Genomic DNA, 27,190 nt, shown 5'->3' with positions numbered 1-27,190 from the left:
ACTCCACGATATCCTAAGCCGATCTTGGTCTGGCATATCGACACAATGACATCGACACAATGACATTCCTGTTGCATAAAAGTTCGTCTCCTCACTTGGGATGAGTCATTATTTTGGCTCTTTTGTGTAATTGTGAATGCTTAGAGATATCTATAACATACTACCATGTCGACAAGCATGGATTAGAAAACGGCGATGAAGAAATTTCTTGATCAAAATAACATAAATATAGATTTGGATTCGTAGAAATACATTTAAGTTGAACTAACACAACTTACTCACGCCGTGTAAGCTCTATAAAAATAATCTAAAGATAAAATACATGTTAGCGAAAAATAGGGAAGAACACGAATCTTTGTAGAAACTCGGAATTTAACAAAAACCCAAAATTTCTAACAGCTCCATATAATTCTTTATCCAACAAGTAGCAATTGAAGAAAAGAAGGGGAAAGAAAAAGTGACCCTCTTGGTTGTGTGAAAAAAATTGTCTATCCACCACTTTCTCTCAAAAAGCGTCAACTAGGGGGAACAGAACTGCGGTTTCCCCCACCTTGACGCCCACCTCTTCCATTGGAACTTCCCCGCTGATAACCATCTCCACTGCGTCCTCCCGAGCCCCTGGCTCGCCCAGAAAACTCACCTTGGTTTCTGAATTCATTCCTGCCAAAGCTACGGCCGCCACCACCATAGTTCCCACGACCCCTGAAATTGTCATTCCGATAGCCAGCTCTTCCTGAAGAGAACCTCCCTCTCCCACCACCGCTGACTGAAACATCCAGAAGCTTTGTTAGCTTAACATCATTTAAATAGGAGTTGTGTATTACTTAGCAACCTTCTATAAACCACAGCTTACCTCGAGTTGAGGTTCTCTTTTCCTCAATCACTGCTGGGCGATCCCCAATGGTGATAGGTGAGGCCTGTAACGATTTTCAACAAGTTCAAAATTGGATAAATATACGTTGATACAAGCTGCGGAAACATATGATGGCACCCACAACTATGAATAAACACATTACAGTCTGCAAATCCAGTCAAACTGCACTTATATCCCAGTGAGGTTGTAACAAGAAACACACTGGAGATTTTAATTTTCTATTACTCAAACAACGGATCTAAGATTCTGGGGACACCCGTAGATATGCATCAGGGACAGTATCTCCTTTTTCAACTCAAAATAAGTGTCCATGTTAATGCCAATGAGCAAATTACATTTGGGCCTTGTGGCTACTAGCCAATAATACAAACAAAATGTTCTCGAGCCAATATAAATGACTCAAAATATTTCTGCAATTTTCATACACTAGTTTTGAACTAAACGAGCCAAATTGTAACACTAATTGTATTAAAAAAACCAGGCCTAAAGAATCTTGGAATTTGACAAGTGGCATATGAAAGTGAAGCACAGTACCTCAAGTGCACTTTGCATGGAACTCAAGCTTTCGAATTCAACGAAGCCAAAACAGAATCCTTGCTGCTAGAAAGCCAAAATATAGGAACTGTAAGGCTACACCAAACAATGATCAGTTGGATCAGTAAGTGAATTATACAAATGAAAAATACCTTACTACTCCTGACTTGGATCCCATCACGCTTAATAGGTCCAAACCTCTTGAACTCCTTCTCAAGTTGTCCCACTGTTGCATCATACGGCAAATTCCGTACATGTATGGAGTGACCTTCAGGTGCTGCAAAGAATAAATTGTAAATTAGATAATAACCCATTGCATGAATAAGTTCGATGTTGCTGTTTGCATGACAATAAATAGCTACCAGATCATGCATCATTCATGAAAGCGTAAATGAGAGTAAAACTCAGCCAAGTGTTATGGTAGTTAGTTAAGTGACCCAACCATTGAAAGCCGAGTACTTTTTTTGTTTTTTGAGAGTAAACGAAGACAGAAAGCTGAGTATTATTTACCTTCCTCGTGAGAATGGCTGCTTTCAGGGGCAGCGTCACCTGTAGGAGGTGATGCCTCTGGTGCAGGAAATGATTTTGCAGGAGGACTGGCGGGATGGTGGTCAGTGTTTGCAGATACTGTCCTCACAGTGCGGGGAACCACGTGGGCAGGACTGACTGTGCTTTTCTTCAACAACTAAAAAGTAAAAACACACCAAAATCAGTTGACATGAAAATTAAAAATACCCTCTTAAAAAAGTCAACAATGGGCCTTAACACACAATTGATGCATATGATTTCTTTGGAGCATCCTCCTGAGTTTCAGGGGCAGGATCAGGGGTTGGATCAACTTCTGCAAGATTCTGACTTGGGAGAGCTGGGGGCTCCACAAGCTCGTCTTCAACAACTGATCCTTCGTCATTATCTGAAGGATCACAAACTTCAGCACCATTATTGAGATCTTCGTCCTCAAGGGGAGTTGCAGGGTCCACCACAAGATGATCAGGTGCATGAATAGGCTCTGGAAAGGTATAAAAGCAATTTGAAAACGATAGCCAAAACAAAAAAAAAAAAAAAAAAGATATATCGAGAAAGAAAACTAATGCCAACGTGGTTCTGCTGTCACAATAGCTTCTGGAGCACTTTCGTTGATGCCATTGACTGAGGTAGTATTGGTCGGCAACGATTCGTTGTCCTCAATATACCTAAAAACATCATTCAATACATAGTACCCTTTCTCCTGTGGAGCTAGAAAGAAAGTCTGCGCGAATTTTCTTCCCACATTGTCCCTTCCAGTCAAGCATCCAGTCACGAGAACAATCACCCCTTTCTCATAAGACTGCTGAGAATCTGCTGTTTTTATTTCTGCTGTATAGTCTCCATAATTTAAGGACTGAATTTTTTCACCTATTGCCTGTTCCAAAAGATAATGCAATGTTAACAAATGTAATATTTATCATTGACATTTATTATTCACGACAAAAATTTAGGATTCGCAATTCAGTTTACATCACATCCAAGATGCGATGCACAATATTTCAAGATTTCAAAACAAAATGTTTGGCCTGAAAAAGGGCGTGAATTTGATCCATTAAAGGCCTCGCTGCTTATACTGTCACATGTTCCACATGAAATCAATGCCTATATACCAAAATTTTCAATCTTTCATGACTAGAACACTGGCCATGTTAATCAACCACCCTATACACACATACATACATATATATACACATACATACATACATATATATACACATACATACATATATATACATACATACATACATACATACATACATACATACATACATACATATATATAATGTCACCGTTTAGGCTGGTTACAATTGGTCAATAAATGTCTAAATTTGGAGCCTTAACATCAAATAGACATCCTGTCTGTGTATTTGTCCAACATGCACATAAAGAAAAGTTTAATACAACAATGTATGATGGAAAACCTGGCAAATTCATGTTCAACCATTATAAAATTATTAAAATATATACTTTTGTACATGCTAGCTACCAATTAAACATTCTTTAATACCTTAAGTGAAAAACTGAATCGGAAACATACAGAAAAACAGTTGCCCAATTCATGTTAATCTTTGTGAAAACTGAACCGTGAGCCTTGTAGTAGAAACTGTGTCATGAATATACATGAAAGAATGCTTACTTCCATCGTTGTCACTGTTGTCATATTGCCGTTGATATCCATCCTGCTTAGAGAGCTCGAATCCTGATAAAACCTATGCACTAACTCTGGAGATTGGTGAAGAATATGGTAATACTGCTCCACGAAGGCATTGCCAACAAGTTGGGCACTGGGAGCAGGGGCAGGAGTCACTTCCTGCATGTCTATCTACAGAAAGTTTAAAATCTGTAATATTAGTAAGAAACATATTGATGGAACTACTACGATGATAAAAGAAAAACATGATAACGACAAGAAAGCCAAAGCAACATGCTTTTTTATTCTTGACCTAACAAATGCATGAAAGAAAAACAACCTTCAAAATTTTTACAGCGGAAAGTACAACCCATTTCAAGCAATTAGAAAATCTTTACATTCAAAAAACACAACAATGAATATAGAAGCATAACAAGTGATACATTGTGAATATCATATCTGTAGCAAAAGAATCAGCAAAGTAGAAAAGTAAAAACGACAATGAGAAATTCTAATAACCCGATAAGCACATACGGGCACTTTAAGTTGAAGCTAAAAGCACAAAGGCATTGTCTTTGAGCTCATATGTTAAAGTACTATGAGCTAAACGGTTTCAGCAAGTCAATCATTAGTGTAATATCACAAACCACACATTAGAATCATAACCAACCAATAAAAAACTCAATAAGTTGAACAAATAAGACAAATAAAATCAAACTTTAAGCACCACAAAATCTAGAAAGATTTGATAAAGAGTACAGAAGCATATGCAATGATGCATTGTGAATATCATATTTGTAACGATAATCAGAAAACTAGCAACATAATTAATAACTGCAAAACAAAACCCTAATAGCCCAATAATTACGAGCTAAAACGGTTTCAAGTAACGAGTACTTAATCATAAGTGTAATATCACAATACCACAAATCACACATTAGGAACCAATCCCTACATACATGCTCAAATCGTGGAAATTCGCTAACAATTATAAACAATTTCAAAAACCCAGAAGTATTTATTCATGTTATAGAAATCCCAATAAAACCCAAATGAAGCAGACCATGTGAATTTGACCTAAGAGAAAAAGGGGGTCAGCTGAAAAACTCAAGCAGCCCAGAACTTAACAACTATAATGATAAACAAAACAATATCTGATTAAAATTCATAAACCCTAATTTAGCAAAGTACGGAAAAGCACAGAAATTTATCAGCACCAACATCCAAAGCAATGAAGAGATTTGTTTGGGAAACATGACATTAACAGATCAATCACTATTGGCAAATAATAAAATCAAATGGGAAATTAACCAGCAGAGGCAGTAAACTGTAAACATAAAGAAAGTTGGATTCAAGAGAGGACCCTGGAGTACCTGCTTGGTAGTGATCTGAGCTTTAGAGAGAGAGATCTGTGGGCTGAGAGGAAGCAGAGTGAAGTTGCAGAAAGAGAGAGAGAGAGAGACAGAGAGAGACAGACAGAGCAGTACAAGGGGATAGGAGGGCCAAAAGGAGAGAAGAAAGAGGGGATAGTTGCTAAAGGCTGAAGCTTTTTATGTATTTGGTCAGATCACATGAGAAGGAGGTTCCTTATGGAAAACCCAAATAAGGAAAATTGTTTAATTTTGGAATAAAAAATATTAAAAAGGGGTTTTTGGATCTTTTAATTTGGGAAGGAAATGATGAGATGGGTTTACTAACTTTACTCTGCTTTTGTTTTGGTCAACGTTCAACTTTGTAGTTTAAGTAACTGAATTGGGTGGTGCTATCCAGTACCCACTACCCACGCATGTTTTTTACTTTTCACATTTTCAGTTAATTTTAACCGTTATACTTCTTCAATTCATCCGAATTCGATCAAAAATTAAGAAAATGATATGAAAGGTAAAAAGATGTGTGAGAATAATACTACCCTAAAGATTTAGAGATAGTAGAATAATCCCAAATTTGTGAGGAAAAGTCCATGATTTGGGTAGGTGCAAAGTACAGTCTTGAGCCCCTTCTATTTTCTTTTTGCTTGGTTTTGTATTTTATTTAGTAGAGGGATAGCGTTAATAGGTTAGAAGTTGATTTTAAGGAGAAGGGGAGTTGGTAGAGATTGAACTCGTACTACTGTGCATATATGTTTGTTTTCCATCACTGTGATGAAATACTAACTTCAGGACGAATACATAAAGAGTATTCTAAAAAACTTAATTTGAACTCATATAAGCTCATTATACACTCATAATTTAGTAATTAAATTATTACTATCTCTTTAAACCAAATTTACTACCTAAGCTACGTTTACAAATCCAATTCAATATGTAAATTTATCTTTAAAAAATAAAAACATAAAATCAAAGCATATGTTCTTGCTCTCCTTCCAATATGTACCTCGCATTTTCTTCACGATTACTTGAAATTAAAATTGAAATTAATAAAAATTAATGAGATTTAATTTATCGTTTTGGGCAGAATGACAATGCCAACACCAAAACACTTGCTTTTCTTCACAATTACTCGAATAAATGGAGTCATGCTTTAGATAGGGGATTTAAAATTCAAAATCATCATTGGTGTTTTTTTCTTTCTATGAAAGCGTTTTAGGGTTCTAACAATAATAGAACGTACGAGAAAAATTGATTAAATGGGAGTGAGTTTATTAATAAATTTTAATTTTATTAATATATTTTAGTTTTATTGGTTCGCCTGAGTTTCTCACCTGATCTGCATCTCAAAACTTCTCCAATGGCGAAATCGGTCTCCACCGCCGTGTCATCCCTCGCCCAAACCCTAAAGCGGTACCTCAAGAAACCGTGGGAAATAACCGGCCCGTGTGCCGACCCGGAGTACAAATTAGCCGTGCCCGGCGCGCTCGAGTACCGGGTCGAGTGCCCAGCCACGACCAAGGTCCAGGCCTGCGTGCCCACCTCCAACCCGGAAACCGTGTACGACATCAAGTACTATACCCGCGACCAGAGGCGCAACCGGCCACCGATTAGACGCACCGTTTTGAAGAAGGCGGATGTGGAGAAGATGATGAAGGAGAGGACGACATTCGACGTCTCGGAATTCCCACCTGTTTACTTGGCCGATGCCGTTGAAGAGGATTACAATGCTCGAGGTGGAGGCTACCAGAAATGAAGTGGGTTCGTTTCCCTCATCCAATTTTTCCTTAATTTGATAGTTTAAGGCTTTAATTAATTTAATTTAGGGTTTTTATTTTGGGCATTCTGCAAATTAAGTGGAATTTTGTGTTTTGTGGTTAATTATATTTGTGAAAGTTTACTAATGGAGTGATATATATGCAAAAGGAGGAGTCTTTATTGTGTTTTGGAATATAGTTGAGCAGGAAGTTGATCCCTTTAGTTTGGTTAATAGCTCGACAGAAATGAAAAAGGTTTTTGTGCTTCGGGTTTTTCGTGATGAAGGTGGTTTCTGTTGTTTTGAGTTTGTTGAGTTTGTGTTTGTGTCTGCTTTATGGTTGGAGCATACGTGAATGGTCAAGTTAGGGTAGTAATTTTGTTCTTAGTTGATAAATCTTATGCTTTCTGAGGCTTGATTGATTAGGAATTGCTGGTTTCAGCGGCGTTTTAGCTGTAACTTTGGATTATTGCAAATTCAGTTTCTCTGATGCTGAAGCAGGATGCATTTTTTGCTTCAACGGACCTCTGTAGGTGCTCCATCCACGTCTTTTATAGCCTCAGGAAACCATGAAAATATTCGATTCAATGAGTCTTTAGTTGAATACAAGTATGAGTAGTAAATGTACCGCAAACGCAGCAGTTTACACCTTAAACCTTGAGGCATAGTCTGTGTCTGATTCGAGGATTGAGAATATGGACTTTTGTTTTGTTTTTGACACAGTTTACTGTTATATTTATCGTCTATTTTGTGAAAGTTAATTGAAAAAACATAGATTCTTCACCTAGTACAAAAACCTTATGTTCATTTCTGTGAGTCATTTGCCCCCTGAATTTAGGTCTTAATGCTGATAACCTTGTAGGTAGAGAACAAGCCACCATGAGAGCTCACTTTTAGCTTCCCTGAACTTTCTCATCTCGTCCAACGTCAATTTTTCATAGAACATAATGCACATGGCCAACCTTTATACAGATATTAGACAAGTAATATGTGGTCCAATGACTCCAATCTTGTTGAAGGTTCAATTTGTTTGTTGGGGATGCATCAGTCAAAGTCTGGCACAATCTATGCTTCTGGTGATGGTTCTCAATTTCCTCTGAGCTTGTTGGCTGCATCTTGAATGTGGTAATTTGTTTTCATAAATGATTGGCCCGTTGAAGATACATAGAGATAACGACTATCCACGTGCTCCTTCCTAATTTTTAATTTTTAGTTTTTCTTTTCCCTGTTTCTCTCCTTGGTTCCTGTCGTTGTGTTTGTGTATTTTATATGCTTTGATTTCTCAGGTTATGTACTTATTTGGCGTTGCTTGCTTGTTGCTTTCGTGTTTAATTGTATCAGTGATTCTCAGCTTGTTTTAGCTTCTTGCAGGCTTATGGGATTCTGGAAAAATATGTGTGTTATTTTGTTCCTCTCGTCGAACTAAAGAGACGCTGTTCATGTTAGCATAGATGCTTGTCTAGTCTGCTCACTTAATGAAATGCTGTGTTCGACGTGAATAAAGGGTAGTTGACACAACTTTTTTTTTTATCCTTTAGTTTGTGCAGTAATGTATTTGTATAAAATCTAAATGCAACCGCAGTTGGGTGATTGGATGACATTATCGCTCATTTTTGTAACTTCTAAGATCTCTACTTGCGATAATTTTGCAATTCTTGTCTGTCATTGTGATTGTCTTTCCCCAACTGCAACCGCATGAAGACCTAGGTTTCGGATTTAGAACGAATATGGGTAAGTTTCTCTGATCTCACTGTTTATCATTGTCAGTGTAAGCGTACTCCGAGGAGAGTTTCATTCATACAACCAAACTTATCTCTAGTTCTCAACATTAATCCCAAAGTCAAATGCTTTTCTAATGAGAGTTTCGTTTGGAGACTGAATGCAATAAGGCTGGTATTTCGAGTTCAACGCCCTTAACCTTACATCATAGGTCGGCCTGGACTCCGAATGATCTACGTGAATCTCGCTTCTCATCTCTCCTTCCTATGTAGTCTTTAGTTGTTTCTAACTTGTTTTGTATGCTGCCGAAGTTTTAAGAGACGGAACTGCAATTGACATCGAAGGCAATTGAGCTTCCAGCAATTTGGCAGAAACCGGTTTTTCTAGTTAAGCAAATTTTGACGAGGGTGAGCCGGAATCTAGCAGAATGTCCCTGACTGGATCAAGGACGTGCCATGCACCGGCACCCGATCGGATATTTGCACGACAAATGATTTCAACCATTTCAGGTCTCCTTGATTACTAGGTAAAGGCTAAAGCTTATGCGGATTATTATTGATTAAATTTAACAGTTCTACGTGACTGCCAAAGTTGGGCGACTTTATGCAGAGTCCGACCTCAAGTGCATAGTTCTTAATCTACTGAATTACAAGTCTCTTGCATAAAATCTCGTAATTAGCCACAAATCTTAATGAATTTTGGGTTAATATGGTCAACTGCAACATAGATATATATGTTAATTCCCTAATTATCCCGTTCGCCGCTCATCATGATCATTGCCACCAATCTTCTCCGTCACCATCTATCATGTCTTATTTACATGGTTTTTCTTCAAAATGGACTAGCTGATGACTTCGCCAAGACAATCCACCCTTATGGTGATCGGAAAGATTCAAAGAGGCATTTCAACCTCTCTTGACTACCACCGTGTGATTCTCAAGCGCTAGGAACTGAAACCAGGACGTGCCATGTGCAATATAGGCCAAGTATTCATCCCTAACCACTGAGTCACCCCGCATTGATTGTCTTATTTACATAGTTGACTATTAATTTTCCCAGCATGGTTAACTTATAATTATAACCCCATTTCACCGAACCATTCAATCAACCTTCTTAGAATTCACACTATATATATAGTATACAATGATCACTGTTTATATAGTTGTGACTTACTGCAAAAGGTCTAAGGCTCTACTTTAATCTTCACTGAGAGATCCAGTTCTCTTTTGGTCCGAGATGACACCCTCAAGAAATTGTGCCGTTGCGTGCAGGTTGGTTGCTTCAACACAGCTGACGTCTACACATTCACATACTTGTCAACATAACCCTGCAGATCATATAGAGAAAACAGTGAAGATCAAACTACGCAACATGTTCTCGCACTAAGACCGAAAGCATCAGGCCTTAAACTATGAGTTTCATCCTCTTTTCACGCGGAGAACAAAAAATTTATTTATGCAGAAGTTTAAGAGGGTGTGCCACTGTGCCTTGTGTCAAAATCCCAATCAACTAACACCACCATGTCATTCAAAGCAGAAAGGAATTGGAAAAAGTATTTACCATCACCAGTTTTGTCAGTTTCCGCTGTGACGAGTCAATGTAGTGATTTATCTTTGCCTCTGACTTGGGTATCTGGTGCTTCTTCATGGCTCCAGAGACCTTATCAACAGTCTTTTTGACAATGGTCTTAAACGCTTCCTTGCTCATATTACCCTGCCGCCACGATGGCTTCAGAATTTCCTTTACAAAATTTGCAATAGCAATCTTGAAAAGTCTCGTTGATCTTGAATCCTTTTTCTTCTTGCTCTTCCCTGGAGACTCCACCTGATCAATCTCAATCTCACCAGCCATGTTTGCTGCACCACCACGATCGCTCAGACTCTCGTCCTCAACAACACCCACTTCTGCATCCGCTGTCTCACCAAACTCATCAATATCCAGAGATGTAGCTGATGCAACGGTTTCAACCTCTTTATGCTTGTTCTCACTGAGCCTCACAATGATATTGGAATCACCGGCAGATTCCTGTTTTTGACCATGACCATGTTTCTTGAGCAAAGCTGATGATGGCTCAATGCTGTCCCAAAGTGGATCATACTGCTCAGCTTCTGACTTGGGCAATAGCTGACCAGCAGCTCTAGCAGAACTCGGCGATGAAGTAGTCTGTCTTGATCCAACACTGCCAACACCTTGCCCATCCACAAGAACTTGGCTCAAATTGCAGGGAGTATCAAACATGTTACCAGAGGGAGCACCGTTGTCTTGATTGTGAATGTTAGAACTGAATTTGGAGGATAGTGGCTGCTCAAAAGTAGATGCGTAAGGATTATGATGTGTAGGTATTCTAGACGCCCCAAAATCAGGAAGGCGAGACGATTGATTTCTATCCACAAGATCTGTAGGGTATTGGGACATAGGACCATCCTTCCCAGGAAAACCCAAAATGCTATCACCTACAGGGTATTGCGCACCAGTCTTCCCAGGCACACCCAAGATGCCATCACCAACAGGGTATTGTGTGCTATAGGTTGGCTGTTGGTTCTGTGAACAGGGATGAATCTGTGATGATGAATTTAAAAGCTCGCCAGAAGGAAAATTGTCACCAGAGAAATTTTGCAATTTGTTCATAGTCAATTCCTGTGAAGGAGGACCAGGTTGTGGGTGCGTGTTGCCATGAGCAAAAGCGTGTGAAGAACTTAAATCCTGCACAGGAGCATGTGTAAAGTGGTCTTCTCTCATATGACCAGGGCCTCCAAATGGTTGACTTGATGAGTTGCCTGATCTGAAATCTGCTCTATGCAACACAGGGCGAGGAAATTCCTGCATTGGAGGGTACATACGATGCAGAAAATCATCAGCCTGAGAATGAGAAGGCAATACAGTTGAGTATGGCCTGATAGAAGGCTGAGAACCAAAGTCATTCCTTGGAACCAAATGGTTCGGCTGAAACTGTGAAGAACCACCTAGTGCGGTAGTTCCTGCATTTAAAGATGAATCATACAGTGGTCGTGGAGGTGGCGGGGGTAAGGATGTCCAAGGGGAATTTGGTGGTAGAGAGAACTGAGCATGTTGGTTGGGTAAGGAACCTTGATAAGATATAGACTGCGGTGGACAGAGTGGCATCAAATTGTAATCCCTATGCATCTGTGGAGCATGAACAGCACTGGCACCTTGTGAAGGTTGAGGAGGAGGTGGAGGAAGGGGCAGCTCTGAAAGATATGGAAAATTTACAGCAGAGATGCTGGGAAGAGGTAACTCTTTAGAATTAGGAGCCATGAATTGTGATGAAAGTGGTTGGTCATTAGAACTTTTGATGGGCCACACATTAGTCGAGGCGATTGCATTTGGTAAAGGCTCACTACTAGAAACCTTATTTGGAGAAGTCGTGGATGCTTGAACCGGTGACAGATCTGTTATGAAAGAGTTTTCCATCTGAACAGATGGACAATCAGCCTTTTGAGGTTGCTCGACTACGGACTTGTTCATAAGAGGAAGCACATCCTCAGAAGTACCATCAGATGACTTCATATTACCAGCACTGCTTATTAGCTGAGGGGGTGGGTGGTGAGATTTTTGCACTTCGTGAAATTCTTTTCTGTCAGGAATGTGAGTGGTGGTTTCCCTAAGGTTTTCGGGAACTATTTGTTTTACTTGCACTGCAATATCTGTGACTCTAGAACTCTCACAATTCATTTTCTCAGCATCAATCAACTGACCATCTTTTCTAGCAATAGGTGCATCTTCACAGAGTTGCATCTCCCGAGCTTTAATTTCATCAACCTTTTCCTTAATCCCAAAAGTTTTGAAACTAGGCTGAGACTCGAAAAGTGTTGGTTTGCTCCTATGTTGCCTTGAACCATCATTCTTGTCATATTCCCGGTGCATATACCTACAGTGTGCTCCTCGGTAGCATCTGCCTCGAAGGAAGTCAAAACATTCTGGAATGTGGCGCCGGTCCTGTCTCTTACTGCCATCTCTGAACTCATTTGCACGCCTAAATGTGGGGGACCTGCTCCTACTCCTGCTTCTTTGATTCCTAGAAGACCGACTGGGAACACAAACAATCAAGAGGAATATTTATTATTCTCCTCAGATACTGTACTCTATGAAATCATAATAAAAGACAAATAAAGACCCCCGCAATTTAGATGCCTCAGACCTAAACTCAAGTCAACATTAAACAGCCCACCAAACAGAACAATGCAGATACAGCACAGTTGGAAGTACCTCCGAGAACGGCTTCGCTTCTCTCTTCTCCTCCATGAACTTCCCCTCCTGCTATCAAGAGGAGACCGACTGCGGCTGCGGCTGCGGCTACGGCTATGTATTCGACTTCTACCTCTTTTATTATACCTTTTATTATAGAGTGAATCGTCAGAGTCACTATCACTGGAACCTTCTCTGACCAATCTCCCAAACTCATCCACCTTTGGAGGAACTGATTCAAACTTAGCCTTTTTAGTCTCCTGAGACTTTTCCGTCCTACAAACAACATCCATACAAGCACCATCCTTAACCTCCTTTTGAGTATGCATGGAATCTTCTGTTTTTATTTCTGTCGTATAGTCTCCGTAATTTAAGGACTGAATTTTTTCACCCACTGCCTGTTCCAAAAGATAATGCAATGTTAACAAATGTAATATTTATCATCTTTATTATTTACAACAAAAATTTAGGATTCTCTAATTCATTTTCTATCAAGTCCAAGAAGTGATGCACAATATTTCAAGATTTTCAAAACAAAAAGTTTGGCCTGAAAAAGGGCATGAATTTGATTCATTAAAGGCCTCGCTTCTTATACTGTGACATGTTCAACATGCAGTTAATGCCTAAATACAAAATTTTCATCATTTCATGACTAGAGCATTGGCCATCTGAATCAGCCACCGTATCATATAAGAAATGTTACCGTATAGGCTAGTTACAATTGTCAATAAATGTCTAAATTTGGAGCCTTAAGCATCAAATAGACATCCTGTCTGTATATTTGTTCAACATGCACTTATAGAAAAGTTTAATACAACAATGTAAAAGCTGCCAAATTCATGTTCAACCATTACAACATATACTTATTTCTACATGCTTGCTACAAATTAAACTTTCTTTAATGTGTTAAAGTGAAAAACTGAATCCAAAACATACAGAAAAGCGCTGCCTAATTCATGTTAAGCCATACAAAAATTGAAAGTCAAATCTCAAAACTTGTTAGAAAATAATTTCTGCGAAAACTAAACCATGAGCTTGAAGTAGAAATTGCGTCATGAAAATATATGAAAAAATACTTACTTCCATGGCTGTCACTGTTGTCATATTGCCCTTGATATCCGTCCTGCTCAGAGAGCTTGAATCCTGATAAAAATTAAAACTTATGCACTAACTGTGGAGATTGGCGAAGAATATGGTAATATTGCTCCATGAAGGCATTGCTAACAAATTGGGCATTGGGAGCAGGGGCAGGAGTCGCTTCCTGCATGATTATCTACAGAGAGTTTAAAATCCGTAATATTAGTAAGAAACATAATGACGAAACTACTAAGATGTTAAAAGAAAAACACATGATAACAACACGAGAGCCAAAGCAACATGCTTTTTTAAGTTATTCAAGACCTAACAAATGCATGAAAGAAAAACAACCTTTGAAATTTTACAGCGGAATGCACATACCCATTTCAACCAATTAGAAAATCAATACATTTAAAAAACAACGCTACAATGAATATAGAAGCATAACAAGTGATACATTGTGAATATCATATCTGTAACAAGAGAATCTGCAACATAGCAAAGTAAAAATGACAACGAGCAATTTTATAACCCGATAAGCACACACGGGCGCTTTAAGTTGAAGTTAAAAGCACAAAAGGCTTTGTCTTTGAGCTCATATGTTAAATTAATATGAGTTAAAACGGTTTCGAGAAGTCAATCATAAGTGTAATATCACAATTCACACATTAGAATCATAACCAACCAATAAAAAAAATCAATAAATTGAAAAAATATGACAAATAAAATCGAACTTTAAGCACCACTAAATCTAGTAAGATTTGATAAAGAATGTAGAAGCATAAGCACTGATACATTGTAAATATCATATTTGCAACAAGAGAATCAGAATACTAGCAACATAATAACTGCAATACAAAACCCTAATAACCCGATAAGCTAAGTCAAGTCCAAGGATGATGAGCTAAAACGGTTTCGAGTAACAAGTACTAAATCATAAGTGTAATATCACAATACCATAAATCACACATTAGAAACCAATCCCTACGTACACGCTCAAATCGCGGAAATTTGCTTACAATTATAAACAATTTCAAAAACCCAGAAGTATTTATTCATGTTACAGAAATCCCAATAAAACCCAAATGGAGTAGACCATGTGAATTTGACCTAAGAAAAAAAAGGGCCAGCTGAAAAAATGAAGTAGCCCAGAACATAACAGCTATAATGATAAACAAAACAATATCTGATTAAAATTCCATAAACCCTAATTTAGCAAAATATGGAAAAGCACAGAAATTTATCCGCACCAACATCCAAAGCAATGAAGAGATTTGTTTGGGAAACATGATATTACAGATCAATCACTATTGACGAATAAATAAAATTAAATGTGAAATTAACCAGCAGAGGTAGTAAACTGTAAACATAAAGAAAGTTAGATTCAAGAGAGGAGTCTGGAGAACCTGCTTGGAGCGATCGGAGCTTTAGAGAGAGAAAGCTTGAGAGAGAGATCTCTGTGGGCTGAGATGAAGCAAAGTGAAGTTGCAGAGAGAGAGAGATAACAGTACTAGGGGAGAGAGGAGGGCAAAAAAGATAACAAGAAAAAGAGGCACCTTCGGGAAAAAATAAATAAGGAAAATTGTTTTAATTTTGGAATAAAAATTATAAAAAAGGGGGTTTTGAATTTTTTTTTATTTTTTATTTTTTTAACATTAAGACCTCGTTAGTATTGGTTTTCTTTTTTTCACAAAAAAACTGCTTCACATCAAAGTTAAATAGTAAAAAAATGTTTGATAAATGTAAAATATCTTTGCTTATTTTAAAAGCAATACCCTCCAGCTTTTAAAAGCAGCTTAACTTTTAAAAGCTACTTTAATAAAACGCATAGTTGAGTATTTAATAAATGTTTTTAATTATTATAATACCTTCATTAAGTTTTGAAAATAACATATTTATCCTTCTACATACATTTTATCTCTTACTAATTCGTAATTAGATCGAGGATTGAAGAGGAATTGAAATTAGGTGGAATCAGAATCAGATTCCTATTAAAGTTATTCACTAAAACTGACTAGAATCAAAGTAGGAATAATGTTGAGTCTATATAAGTTGTTTACTAATGCACTTCAATCGGAATTAAAACTAGATTGATTACTAAATTGCCCTTACATAAATAAATTATTTTCATACTAATTAATTAAATTAAATTTCTTAATTAAATTTATATAACAAAATTCATCTATATAAAAATATATGAATAGGTTTTATTTAGTTATTAAAAGATGGTTATTTCCATCCATCCCCCACACATCCCCCACATCTCCATCTTTCCCATGCCTTCGTTTCATCTTGAAGTCCAGTTGCACTGCCCTCCACCCACCTCTGCCTTTCCTTGCCCTGTTTCTATCTTCCACACCCTTACGCCTCCATAGCCACCACCTCATATCTAGGCCATTCATGGTCCAGCACGGAGTGGTCTAGTTGCCGTCTCGATCCTGGTCCATTACGTTGGTTAAGAGTGCAACGGTCAGATTCAAGTAAGAGTCTAGCGATTCTGTGAAACAAATGGAGATTAGGCAAGGTATGTGATGTGGCCCTGCGCGGCAGAGGATGTGTTGTTGATAGAGATGGAGAATGAGCTGCGCTGGATAAGTGTCAAATGAAGGGCAATGTTGGGATAATAAAAAACAAGTGAGGGCATAATTGGTAGAAGAAATCCATTCCGGGTTTCCGGTGTCCAGGAATTGAAATACCTCCCTCGTGTAGGGAGTCCAATTTCTCCAAAATAAGGAGTGGGATTCCTTAATGCATGTCGACTCCACATGTATTTTGATTCCCCAAGATTACGTAAACAAAGGTGTATCCCATAATCGGAATCCAATTCTGTAAATTGTTTCCGATTGCAGGTACATAAACGTGCCCTTAGATAATAAAGTGACCACTACCATCTCCAACCACCATTGTTGCCACCTCCGTCACCATAACCACAACCTCCACTACTGTGGCCACAACAACAACCGCCACTGCCACCATCGTCAATAGGTATCTTTCCCTTCAATTACTCATGATTTTATATAGATAGAAATTGAAATCAAAATTAATAAGAATCGGTGATAATTGCCCTCACCAAAGCACTTACTTTCGAAAAAGTTTCCATGGAAAATCGCATGGTTATAGCCTTAATTTCAGCATAATCCCATCAACTAAAGACCATTTTTCCTTTACACACTCCCCCTTTTTTCCCAGCAAAAAGTAGGGCATAAATCCTTTTTTTCTTTCTTTTGTTTCGCACACAGACTTGGGCTGACAAAGCCCTTTTTTTGCAAATAATACACTCCTAAACCCTAAACAAAAATAATTGAAATAAAAAAAATAAAAAAAAACTTACATAAATCGGTTCATACCTTAGTTAGAGAATCCAAAACTTTAAAATCATGATCCATCCATCACAAAGAATTTGTTCTTATCTTTCAGAGCATCTTAGGGTTTTAGTCATAATACGGTTTAGGGTTTAGATTGGAGCATTTTGAATGGTGAAGTTAGGGTAGCAATTTTGTTCTTAGTTGATAAAAAATCTTATGCCCTTTGAGGCTTGATTGATTAGGAATTGCTGCTTTCAGCGGCGTTTTAGCTGTAACTTTGGATTAGTGCAATTTCAGTTTCTCTGATGCTGAAGCAGGATGCATTTTTTTGCTTTAATGGACCTCTATACGTGCTCCATCCAAGTCTTTATAGCCTCGGGAAACTATGAAAATCTTCGATTCAACAAGTCTTTTGTTGATACGAGTATGAGCAGTAAATGTACCACAAACACAGCAGTTTACACCTTAAACCTTGAGGCATAGTCCATATCTGATTCGAGGATTGGAAATATGGGCCTTTTATTTTGTTTGGGCACAGTTTACTGTTATATTTGTCATCTTGTTGTGAAAGTTAATGGAAAGAACATAGATTGTTCACTTGGTAAAACCTTCTGTTCATTGCGGTGAGTCATTCGCCCCCTGAATTTAGGATCATGTTGTCTGCATGGCCTGCTAGTCAGGCTGGAGGCCTTAATGCTGATAACGTTGTAGGTAGAGAACAAGCAACCATGAGAGCTCACATTTAGCTTTCCTGAACTCTCTCATCTCTCGTCTAACGCCAATTTGTCACGGAACTTAATGCACATGGCCAACCTTTATATAGATATTAGACATGTATTATGTGGTCCAATGAGTCCAATCTCGTTGAAACTTCAAGTTGTTTGTTGGAGATGCATCCGTCAAAGTCTGGCACAATCTATGCTTTGGCTTGGGTGATCACACTTGGAATTATGTTTTGACCTGATAGAAAGATCCATGATGATTTTTCTAGTTCCTTTTGGGAAGAACTCATGGAAAAATCCATGGGGATGAACTAAAGGTAGGACTAGAGAGCAGAGAGAATATTTTAGCTTATTTTATTCTTGTTTGGAAGGCTGTGGGACAGAGAAAGTCTTTAATTCAAGACATATTGAAAAAACTAAACCAAAAAGCCTGGTTTTCACAGCTGGTATCTTCTGTTGAATGATTTGATATTGAAATCTATCTGTAGGAATCGCTTTCACTTCATTGACATCCATAAGTGGACGGACACCATTGCTTCTGGTGACGGTTCTCAATTTCCTTTGAGCTATTTGGCTGCATCCTGAATGTGCTAATTTCTTTTCATAAATGATTAGCCCGTTGAAGATACATAGAGATAACGGCTATCCACATGCTCTTTCCTAATTTTTACTTTCTCCTTTCCCCATTTCTCACCTTGGTTATCGTCGTTGTGTTTGCATTTTTATATCCTTTGGTTTCTCAGGTTATGTACTTATATTTGGCGTTGCTTGCTTATTGTTTTCATGTTTATATTGTATCAATGACTCTCAGCTTGTTTTGGCTTCTTGCAGGCTTATGGGATTCTGGAAAAATATCTATGTTATTTTGTTCCTCTCGTCAAACTAAAGAGACGATTTTCATGTTAGCATGGATATTTGTCTAGTCTGCTTACTTAATGAAGTGCTGTGTTTGACATGAATAAGGGTACTTCACACAACCATTTTTTTTTCCTCTTGTTTGTCCAATAATGTATTTGTCTAAAATCCAAATGCAACTGCTGTTGTCAAGGATGACATTATCGCTCGTTTTTTTAACTTTTAAGATTTCTTCTTGCAATAATTTTAAGATTCTTGTCTGTCATTGTGATTGTCTTTCCCCAACTTCAACCATATGAAAACCGAGGTTTAACCATTTAGGATTTAGAACGAATATTAGCAAGCTTCTCTGATCTATATTATTGTTCTAGCCTAGAAAGGATGACTCTCGCTGTTTATCTTTGTCAGTATAAGCATACTCTGAGGAGAGTTTCATTCATACAACCAAACTTATCTCAAGTTCTCAACTTTAATCCCAAAGTCAAATGCTTTTCTAATGGAGTTTCGTTCGGAGACTAAATGCAGTAAGGCTGGTATTTGGAGTTAAATGCCTTAAACCTACATTATAGGTTTGCCTGGACTCCAAAGGAACTACGTGAATCTCGCTTCTCATCGCTCTTTCCTATATAGTCTTTAGTTGTTTCTAAGTTGTTTTGTATATTGCCATCATTTAAGAGATGAAACTGCAATTGACATCGCAGGCAATTGAGGTTCCAGCAATTTGGCTGAAATGAAATTTTTTTAGTTAAGCAAGTTTTGACGACAGTGAGCGGGGATCTAGCAGAATGTCCCTGACTGGATCAAGGGGATGAACCTTTTATGCACCCATTGTTGTTGCAGGGCCCCCCAACCCACCACACCCCCCCCCCCTCCCCCCAAGGCCTTGTCGAAATCTTAATATGCATTGTTGTTCGTGATTATCCCATATTAGCTCCAGGCCCTCCCAGATTTGGGAAAAGCCCTATTGCCACTAGCCTTTTGGCTGTACAGAGATGAGGTTTTTCTAATATACAGTATACACCAGGATTTTTGGCTTGGTCATTGAACTCTTGGCCACACATCCAATATCCATTGCCCGGTGCATGGCATCTGGCATTCCATTGCCTGGTACGTGTCATGCATTGGCGCACAATCTGATATTCGCAGAACACATGATTTTCAACCATTTCAGGTCTCCTTGATTACCAATTTGCTAAACTTTAATGCGGATTATCATTGATTAAATTTAACAATTCTACGTTACTGCCAAAGTTGGGCGACTTTTTGGTAATTAGTAGAATAAATCTTCCGGGGCCACCCTAGCTACCTACTTAGTACGTAGTTAATCCTAGTTTCTAACAGCTACTTAGTAGTTGATCTTAGTTTCTAACAGCTACTTAGTAGTTAATCTTAGTTTCTAACTTCTAAGTGGCACCAGAATAGCCATGTAAAAAACCACCCTACACTACTGTTCCTTGCGGCCGCATAAATTTCGAGCTGTTACAACTCTATCAAGTTTTGGTGCTTGCCTAGATTTCGTTAACCTACTTTTGGTGGGCTAGTTAAATCTTGTATTTTCTTTTTACGCAAACTCCGACCTCAAATGCATAGGGTTAATGTTCTAAATTCAATGAGTTACAAGTCTCTTGTATAAAGTCTCGTAACTAACTAAACATCCTAATGAATTGTGTTAAATAGTCATAGAAATATATGTTAAATCCCTAATTATCCCATTTGCCGCTCATTATGCTCGTTGCCACCAATCTTGTTTGTCACCATCTAACATGTCTTATTTACGTAGTTGACTATTTAGAGCATCTTCAAATGAGATGTCTTAAGTGAAATGTCACGCAATCAAATTTGAAGGTAGGAAGAAGTTCCAATCGATATGTCAATCATACGTGGATTGACATAACAATTTTTTGTTGCCATTTCTGACATATGAGAAAATGGGATGCCAATTAATTTTCTAATTGTTTTGTTGTGTAGGTCTCATTAACGCACTAATTGTAAACCAAGAAAATTTGTTTTAGTTGATTTCTTTTTAAAATAGGTCATACAAATATTATTACAACAACAAAAAAAACATATGAATCAAGAGAAAATTTTAAGGGTTCCCAATACTGGTGCTAGGTGGTGTTCCTCGTCTGTGAGACTTTAACACCTAAATTTATTTAATTAAAAAGAAAGAAAAGAATATCTAAGTGTCAGAGTCCCAATGGTGGGAACACCACTTGGCATAAGTGCCGAGAACTCCTAAAAAAAATTTCATGAATTAGAGGAGAAGAAAATTCGACATTGTCATCAGCCATTTAAAATTTGACATTTATCTTTTGACATGTCTATAGAAGATCCTCTTATTTTTCCTAAGCATGGTTAATTTATTATTATAACCGCATATATACATATATGTATATCCTAATTGACCTTGTTTGTTACTTCACTTTCACCTTGAGGGATGTTTCATGTTGGGCAGACAGTGATGGTAGATCTGTTGGAAAAGCATTAGGCACGAGTATAAGAGAAAAAGAAAGCTGCGTACAAAGTCAATGAAGTATGAATCAAGCAAAAAGAAGAGTATATAGTATACGATGATCACTATTTATATAGTTGTCACTTACTGCAAAAGGTCGTCTTCTTTTTTTTCGTAAATACTGCAAAAGGTCTAAGGAACTATACTTTTAACTTCACTGAGAGATCCAGTTCTGTTTGGGTCTGAGATGACAGAAGGGAGGAGATAAAATCATGGCATCGATGCACACCCTCAATAACCTGTGCCTCTAATCTAGTTTTAATGATCAAGTTTTCATATTTTTTATACTAGTGATATAAGGCAAGAAGAAATTTAACATAGGACATCAGTGCTGGATATATAAATATTTTCGACGGAAATATTGCATCTACCTATCAGGCTATTACTGTTTAAAGCCAATGACACTATTGCATTGAATATAAATGAATAAGGACTTGTTGCTTACTTTTAATTGTAATAGTGGTAGATTAGATCATTTTCCTATTTTTTATCACTTGAACTAAAAAGACTCTCTTCGCCAGATCATGTTGAAGTTGATATCCAGTAAATACCCTAGAAAATTACCCTTAATCACTAAAATCTCACATGAATTATCATATCATATCCAAATATAGTGATAAACTTTTTGAATATCTTAGTGGATCAGGTTTTGGTTTCCATCATGAGTACCAAGTTCGAAACTCCTCCCTTCCTTAATTATTGTAATAATTTCAAACTCACACCAAAAACTAAGAAAATTACCCTTAATCCTTCTTTTCCACTCTCTCTCACCACTTGGGCTAACTGCTAATCAAGTACGCAAGTCCACGGTCATAGCGGAAGAAAAACTTTAGCAAATATTGCATTCAATATAAATTGATTTGTAAATGATTTCTATCCTAGTTCGGCCTCGATGGACTTTACCAATTGTAATAGGTTCATTACATATCAATCACGTACGTAGGAGAAGCGTAATTGGACACCAAATTAAATTTTGTCAATTAGAATACCGTCCATTAATTTTTGTTTCCTCTTCTCTTGATTAATTAGGAGCTAATGTTATAAACCTTACACGAATTAAGGGTAAGTTCTAAATTATAACTAACGCAGAAGGAGCATTACGAGAGAGAGAGAGAGAGAGAGAGAGAGAGAGAGCGGGGAGGGGAGGGGGCCGCGGACGGGGAGAGTTCAGGGGGAAATGCAGTTTACTTTCTGTTGCAGGCTGAGAGATAGCAGGTTTGTATTATTCACAGAGACATGCAGAGGCAGAGAGAAAAAGAGAGAGCACGCATTTATTTTTGTTTTGGAGCCATCGTTCGCAAGCACCTTTTTTATCCCTAGGGTTTTGGCCCCGTCACTTTCAGGCGTCAGAACGAAAGAACCAAGAAAAAGAAGAAGAAAGAGAAGACAAAAGATGCTCGCGAATTAAGATCAAATATATCCCTTATACTTCACACTATACTTTTATGATAAATGTATTGTTATTCATACATTTATTTTTATTTTTTATATATCTTTTTAATTTTCAATCAGATTAAATAAATTAAATAATATTAATGATAAAAAATTAACAAGAGTGTGTGGATAGCAAAAATGAGTGTGTACATAACATTATCCTTAAGATAATATTGGAAAGGAGGACAATGAGAGGAATATACTTTCTCATTAACATGAAATATAATTTCACTGTACCATCAAAATGATAAAGACCACTGTGGTAAAAAGTTGTGAGTCGTCAACTTATTTGATTCATATGAATGATTAATCTAAAAAAGAAGGGACGTTTATGGTAAGATGTGATGAGCTATTAGCTTGTTTTGATTCATATGAATGATTAAACTGTCTACAAATCAAATGAGTTTCTTCAAATGACAATAAAAATAATAGTATTACCGATTATGACGTTTGAACAATAAAATGATATGGATTAGTAAAGAAGCATTATCTTTTTCTTTATTATTATTATTATTATATATGTATAAATACTATTAATTCTCTCATATCCTACTTGGTTTTCTATCCAAATCTCCCCTCTCCTCCCAACACACAAGCATGTAATATATATATATATATATAGAGTACGGATTAGACAATTAGAAATTTGGATGGATAAATATGGACTTCTCTCCCCCTCTCTCTCACACACACATGCTAATGTTGTCATGATGATCGACAACTGAGATCATGTTGGTGATGGCGACACGTATTTTTACCTTGTATGATTAAGCATCAATCATAACAGTTAATTTAATTAAGCATGTAAATTATGTCGCATAACATTATATGGAGTGATAGATAAAATAATAATTTCAATCATTTGCGAATGGTACATCATGTATGTTCAGGTAAATTACTAGTTTGTGTTCAGTTCTTCAATAATACCATATCAACTTTTCTCTATAGAAAATGGTATCATTAATAATTTGTTTCATCTTTTATAATCGAAATAATTCGCTATATCGTAATATTCGGTTTAGTTGTCATTTTCATTTGAGTGATGACCATTACTAGAATTGATAGGCCATTAAGATATCTGTTCCTTCATATATATAAGCATCTATTATGATTGAATATGAAATATACACATACAAATATACGTATAATTACCTTTATATTTCATTATTTTGATCAAATGGTTAATAACATTTACTTCTACCCTTAAAAGTAGAGGATATTCAAGGCTAGCTAACACGTGGATAACACAAATTGGGTAAATATAAAGCACGTGGGGTTTGGACTTCAGATATGAGACAACCTAGTTTAATACCATGAAGAAAGTTGAGGTTCCACTATCAAAACAATTGACAATATGGAGAGCAGCTCAATTATTTACAAGCACATGCAATGTCTATTCTTTATCCGATATGGGATTGATACTCTTAAAATACCTACCTCGGATATCTCGCTTGTATAATAAAAAATAAAAAATAAAACATAGGGTGAAATTCTCATTACTCCTTCAGTTCTTCTGTAATGGATTTAGGTTCTACGTACTATTGTTAACAAAACCCAAAAAAGAGGAGAAGCAGTTGGGTTCTCATCAAGTATCCCTGACTTTGACCATTCCTTTTTGCTACTCTGCTCAGACCTGCAGCTACCTGCATACTATATACATATATATATATATATATATATGTATGTATGTATGTATGTATGTATATATATATCTAAACAAATTAAAATGGCAGCAGCAGGCTGGGGTTCTCTCTGGCTTTAAATTGGGAGAGACAAACACTTCAAACTAAAAGTGTGGAAATAATTTTCACCCAAAAAGTGATGAGGAAATTTATGGGTTCCTGAACAAAGTAAAACTGCTGTCTAGTTGGGGGAGCAATGTCTATACTATATTTAACTCACTGTTGATGAAAAATCTGTAACATCAAGAGAAAATCGCCTTCTCGTGAAGGCGACCACTGTATATGATAACTTCTCTGGTCTCTGTGTAGGATGAACTCTTAAGTAATATTTCTTTACCTTTTGATTTAATGCATCCATTATTTTCAATAAAATAACTTAATCATTCAACTACAAACCCTAAAATTGGTAACATCCCTACATAAGTGCTGCCACAGAATTGGGTTGATGCCAACAATATAAATATAAGGGTATGTTAAATATTGCTTAAAAATTAGTTAAAATGGAATAATGATCAAATTGGTACTTATTATTATGCAGAAGTAAAATTAGTTGTCTTGGCCAAATGTCAGTGTGTCGGCCGGTTTATTTTCTTGTCTCGAATATCTGTGAAAAAAAAAAAAAAAAATATAGGACTTCAGCTTTTGAACTGCAACGTACTAATACAGTAGTCATCTATATTAACGTACGTTCTCAATTATTTTGTTGAAAGATTCCACTACTTTTCGTGATTATTGAGGTGCCCATATGCACACATGAATATATATATATATATATATATATATATATATATATATATGAAGAACTCTCTCTCTCTCTCTCTCTCTCTCTCTCTCTCTCTCTCTATATATATATATATATATATATATCTATCTATCAAACTCCTAAAGATGCGAAGAGTAAATATATATGTATGTATAGTCTTTCGTTCATGTAAGTTATATTAGCAAAAACTAGTGCAACTTGGGGTTGTGAAAATCTCACTGCATTCTGTACATATGCAGTGGTCCTCTCTCTATGCATTCGGTGGATGCCTTAAAGAACCTGCTTTGGTCCCTCCTCTACTCTTTTCTAAAAGGTCTTACCCTTCTATCCATATATCCTCTCCAAACTGTACATATACATATATGTGTGTGTTTATACACACACACACACACACACACACACACACACACACATATATATATATATATATTCATCCCAACTGGTATACAGACGATATCCTGCACACCACTACTTTAGGAGCTGCATGACTGAAATTACTGTTATGTACATATATATAGGAAGCCCTAGTCTCTTTACTGATTGTTCGTATCGACTTACTATTTATAAATATGCATGCATGCCCTTACTAATCTTAAATTTTGCTCCACACAAAATGAAGAAGAAACTAAAACTGTTGGTAATTAATGAACAATGGGTATTACAAATATATATTTTGGTGAAGGAAAATGTTAGCAAGTTGGCAAATTTGGTTTATTATTTGTAACTTGTAGTAGAATAAGTATTAAGATTGCTTTCTTTGTTGCTAGGGTTTAAAATTGTCTTCTTGTTTGTTTCATGGTTAAAGTTTTTATAAATTCACATCTTGTAACTTTGTAAGAATTAAGTTTAGTGTGATGTAATTTTTTGGGTTATGTGTTCATCTTCACAATTTTGTAGTGTTCTTTATTTTTTGTTTGTGGAATAAAATTCAGAGTTTACAATTCGTTTTTTTCTTTTATCATCCATTGATTTGTTAACATTCTTTTTGTAATATTTGATATGTTTTATATATAACTAATTAAATTACTTAATAATACTTAGTTGGAGGCGGATCCGTGTCATCATTTTTTTTACAAAATTTTTGACATACGTTCTTGTGGGGTCTACTCAATCTATCCTTTAGAACATCAATCATCCTTGCAAAAAATTATACAAATCCAATATTATTAGGACATTCATTCGGAGTGAAGAAAAAAAAATGAATACGGTTCTACAAAGAAACTCTAAAACCTTAATCCAACAATCATATGGTTTTAGATTAAGGTGATTATCGTAGATATGATCTTTGAGGGAAGATTTAAAAGATAAACGGTTTAAATCGTTGAAAAACATTACGAAGTGCACCCCACTAAAATGTGTCTCAAAGGTTATGTAAATAAAATGATCCACGTATGGATCTGTCATCATATATATTCACATGAATATATATATATATATATATATGTATGTATATGTTTGGCTTTTTAGCCAAAATGGTTTATGAGATTTGTATAACACATCACTTTGGTCCTTCAGATTGAAAATCAATAAAAATGGTCCCTGAGATTGTCCACCATCCATTATTTTGGTCCTTTTGTTAAAAACTCCGTTAAGTATCCCGGAGCTCTGAGCCAAAAGTTTGGGCAATTTTCAAAGCTTCGTAACTTAATCGTTTCTTAACCAAATTCGACCCATAATATATCAAAATGAAGATAGGAAAGTGTATAACAAGATTATACCTAGTTGGAAGCCCAATAGTTGTCAGAGATGACCGGAAAATAGCCTGAAAGGTGATTGGTCTGCGGGAAAATTGGAAAACTTGCCGGAAACTGGTAAACTTTAAACGTTCATAACTTCTTCAATACTCAACGAAATCAAGTGATTCAAAAATAAAAATCATACTTTTCGATGAGAAGAATTGAATGGTACCTTTTTCGATGCTAACTCGCTTTGGTTTGGCCGGAAAACGGTTCAAAAGTGGCTAACTCGACGACCAAGATAGCCACTTTTGAGCATTTTTATGGCTAAAACATGGTGATTTAACCTTCAAGAAAAGTACCATTCTCTTTGTCTCATCGAGAAGAATGATTTTTGTTTTTGAATCACTCGATTTCGTTGAGTATCGAAGAAGTTATGAACGTTTAAAGTTTACCTTATTTTCGGCAAGTTTTCCAATTTTTCTGCGGACCAGTCACCTTTCAGGTATTTTTTGGTCATCTCTGGCAACCATTGGGCTTCCAAATAGGT

General features: G+C 36.7%; 3 protein-coding genes across 11 annotated transcripts; 1 reads left to right on the top strand and 2 right to left on the bottom strand.

Moving 5' to 3' along the window:
* Positions 1-196: 196 nt before the first annotated feature.
* LOC137713073 (nuclear transport factor 2) lies at positions 197-15,206 on the bottom strand. 4 transcript variants are annotated; one of them, XM_068452321.2, is made up of 10 exons: positions 15,130-15,206; positions 4,940-4,972; positions 3,573-3,758; positions 2,507-2,810; positions 2,179-2,417; positions 1,919-2,093; positions 1,561-1,685; positions 1,409-1,474; positions 854-917; positions 197-766 (listed from the first exon to the last, which is right to left on the bottom strand). In XM_068452321.2, the coding sequence occupies exons 3-10, from the start codon at positions 3,750-3,752 to the stop codon at positions 516-518; spliced, it is 1,404 nt and encodes a 467-aa protein (XP_068308422.1). In that variant the 5' UTR covers positions 3,753-3,758; positions 4,940-4,972; positions 15,130-15,206; the 3' UTR covers positions 197-515. The 4 variants fall into 4 exon arrangements, with proteins under 4 accessions (XP_068308422.1, XP_088539858.1, XP_068308421.1 ...); XM_088683732.1 differs by lacking the exon at positions 15,130-15,206 and having other exon boundaries at positions 1,409-1,471; positions 4,940-5,228; XM_068452320.2 differs by lacking the exon at positions 15,130-15,206 and having other exon boundaries at positions 3,573-3,776; positions 4,940-5,190.
* On the top strand, positions 6,033-8,333 carry LOC137713077 (uncharacterized). Of its 6 annotated transcripts, none has more exons than XR_015955479.1 (3): positions 6,105-6,694; positions 7,709-7,814; positions 8,061-8,333. XR_015955479.1 is itself a non-coding variant. In XM_068452325.2 (2 exons), exon 1 carries the CDS (start codon positions 6,294-6,296, stop codon positions 6,687-6,689), a length of 396 nt encoding a protein of 131 aa, XP_068308426.2. In that variant the 5' UTR covers positions 6,033-6,293; the 3' UTR covers positions 6,690-6,694; positions 8,061-8,333. The 6 variants fall into 6 exon arrangements, 4 of the variants coding, with proteins under 4 accessions (XP_068308426.2, XP_068308427.2, XP_088539861.1 ...); XR_015955480.1 differs by having other exon boundaries at positions 8,051-8,333; XM_068452325.2 differs by lacking the exon at positions 7,709-7,814 and having other exon boundaries at positions 6,033-6,694.
* LOC137713075 (uncharacterized) lies at positions 9,495-15,227 on the bottom strand. The gene is made up of 5 exons (XM_068452323.2): positions 15,098-15,227; positions 13,695-13,887; positions 12,636-13,012; positions 9,969-12,456; positions 9,495-9,735 (listed from the first exon to the last, which is right to left on the bottom strand). Exons 2-5 carry the CDS (start codon positions 13,716-13,718, stop codon positions 9,706-9,708), a joined length of 2,919 nt encoding a protein of 972 aa, XP_068308424.2. The 5' UTR covers positions 13,719-13,887; positions 15,098-15,227; the 3' UTR covers positions 9,495-9,705.
* Positions 15,228-27,190: the final 11,963 nt, after the last annotated feature.

The sequence above is a fragment of the Pyrus communis genome, chromosome 14 (genome assembly GCF_041283825.1).
Source record: "Pyrus communis isolate YQ-2024b chromosome 14, ASM4128382v1, whole genome shotgun sequence".
NCBI classification, from domain to species: domain Eukaryota; kingdom Viridiplantae; phylum Streptophyta; class Magnoliopsida; order Rosales; family Rosaceae; genus Pyrus; species Pyrus communis.
This window is presented reverse-complemented; position numbering and strand designations above follow the sequence as displayed.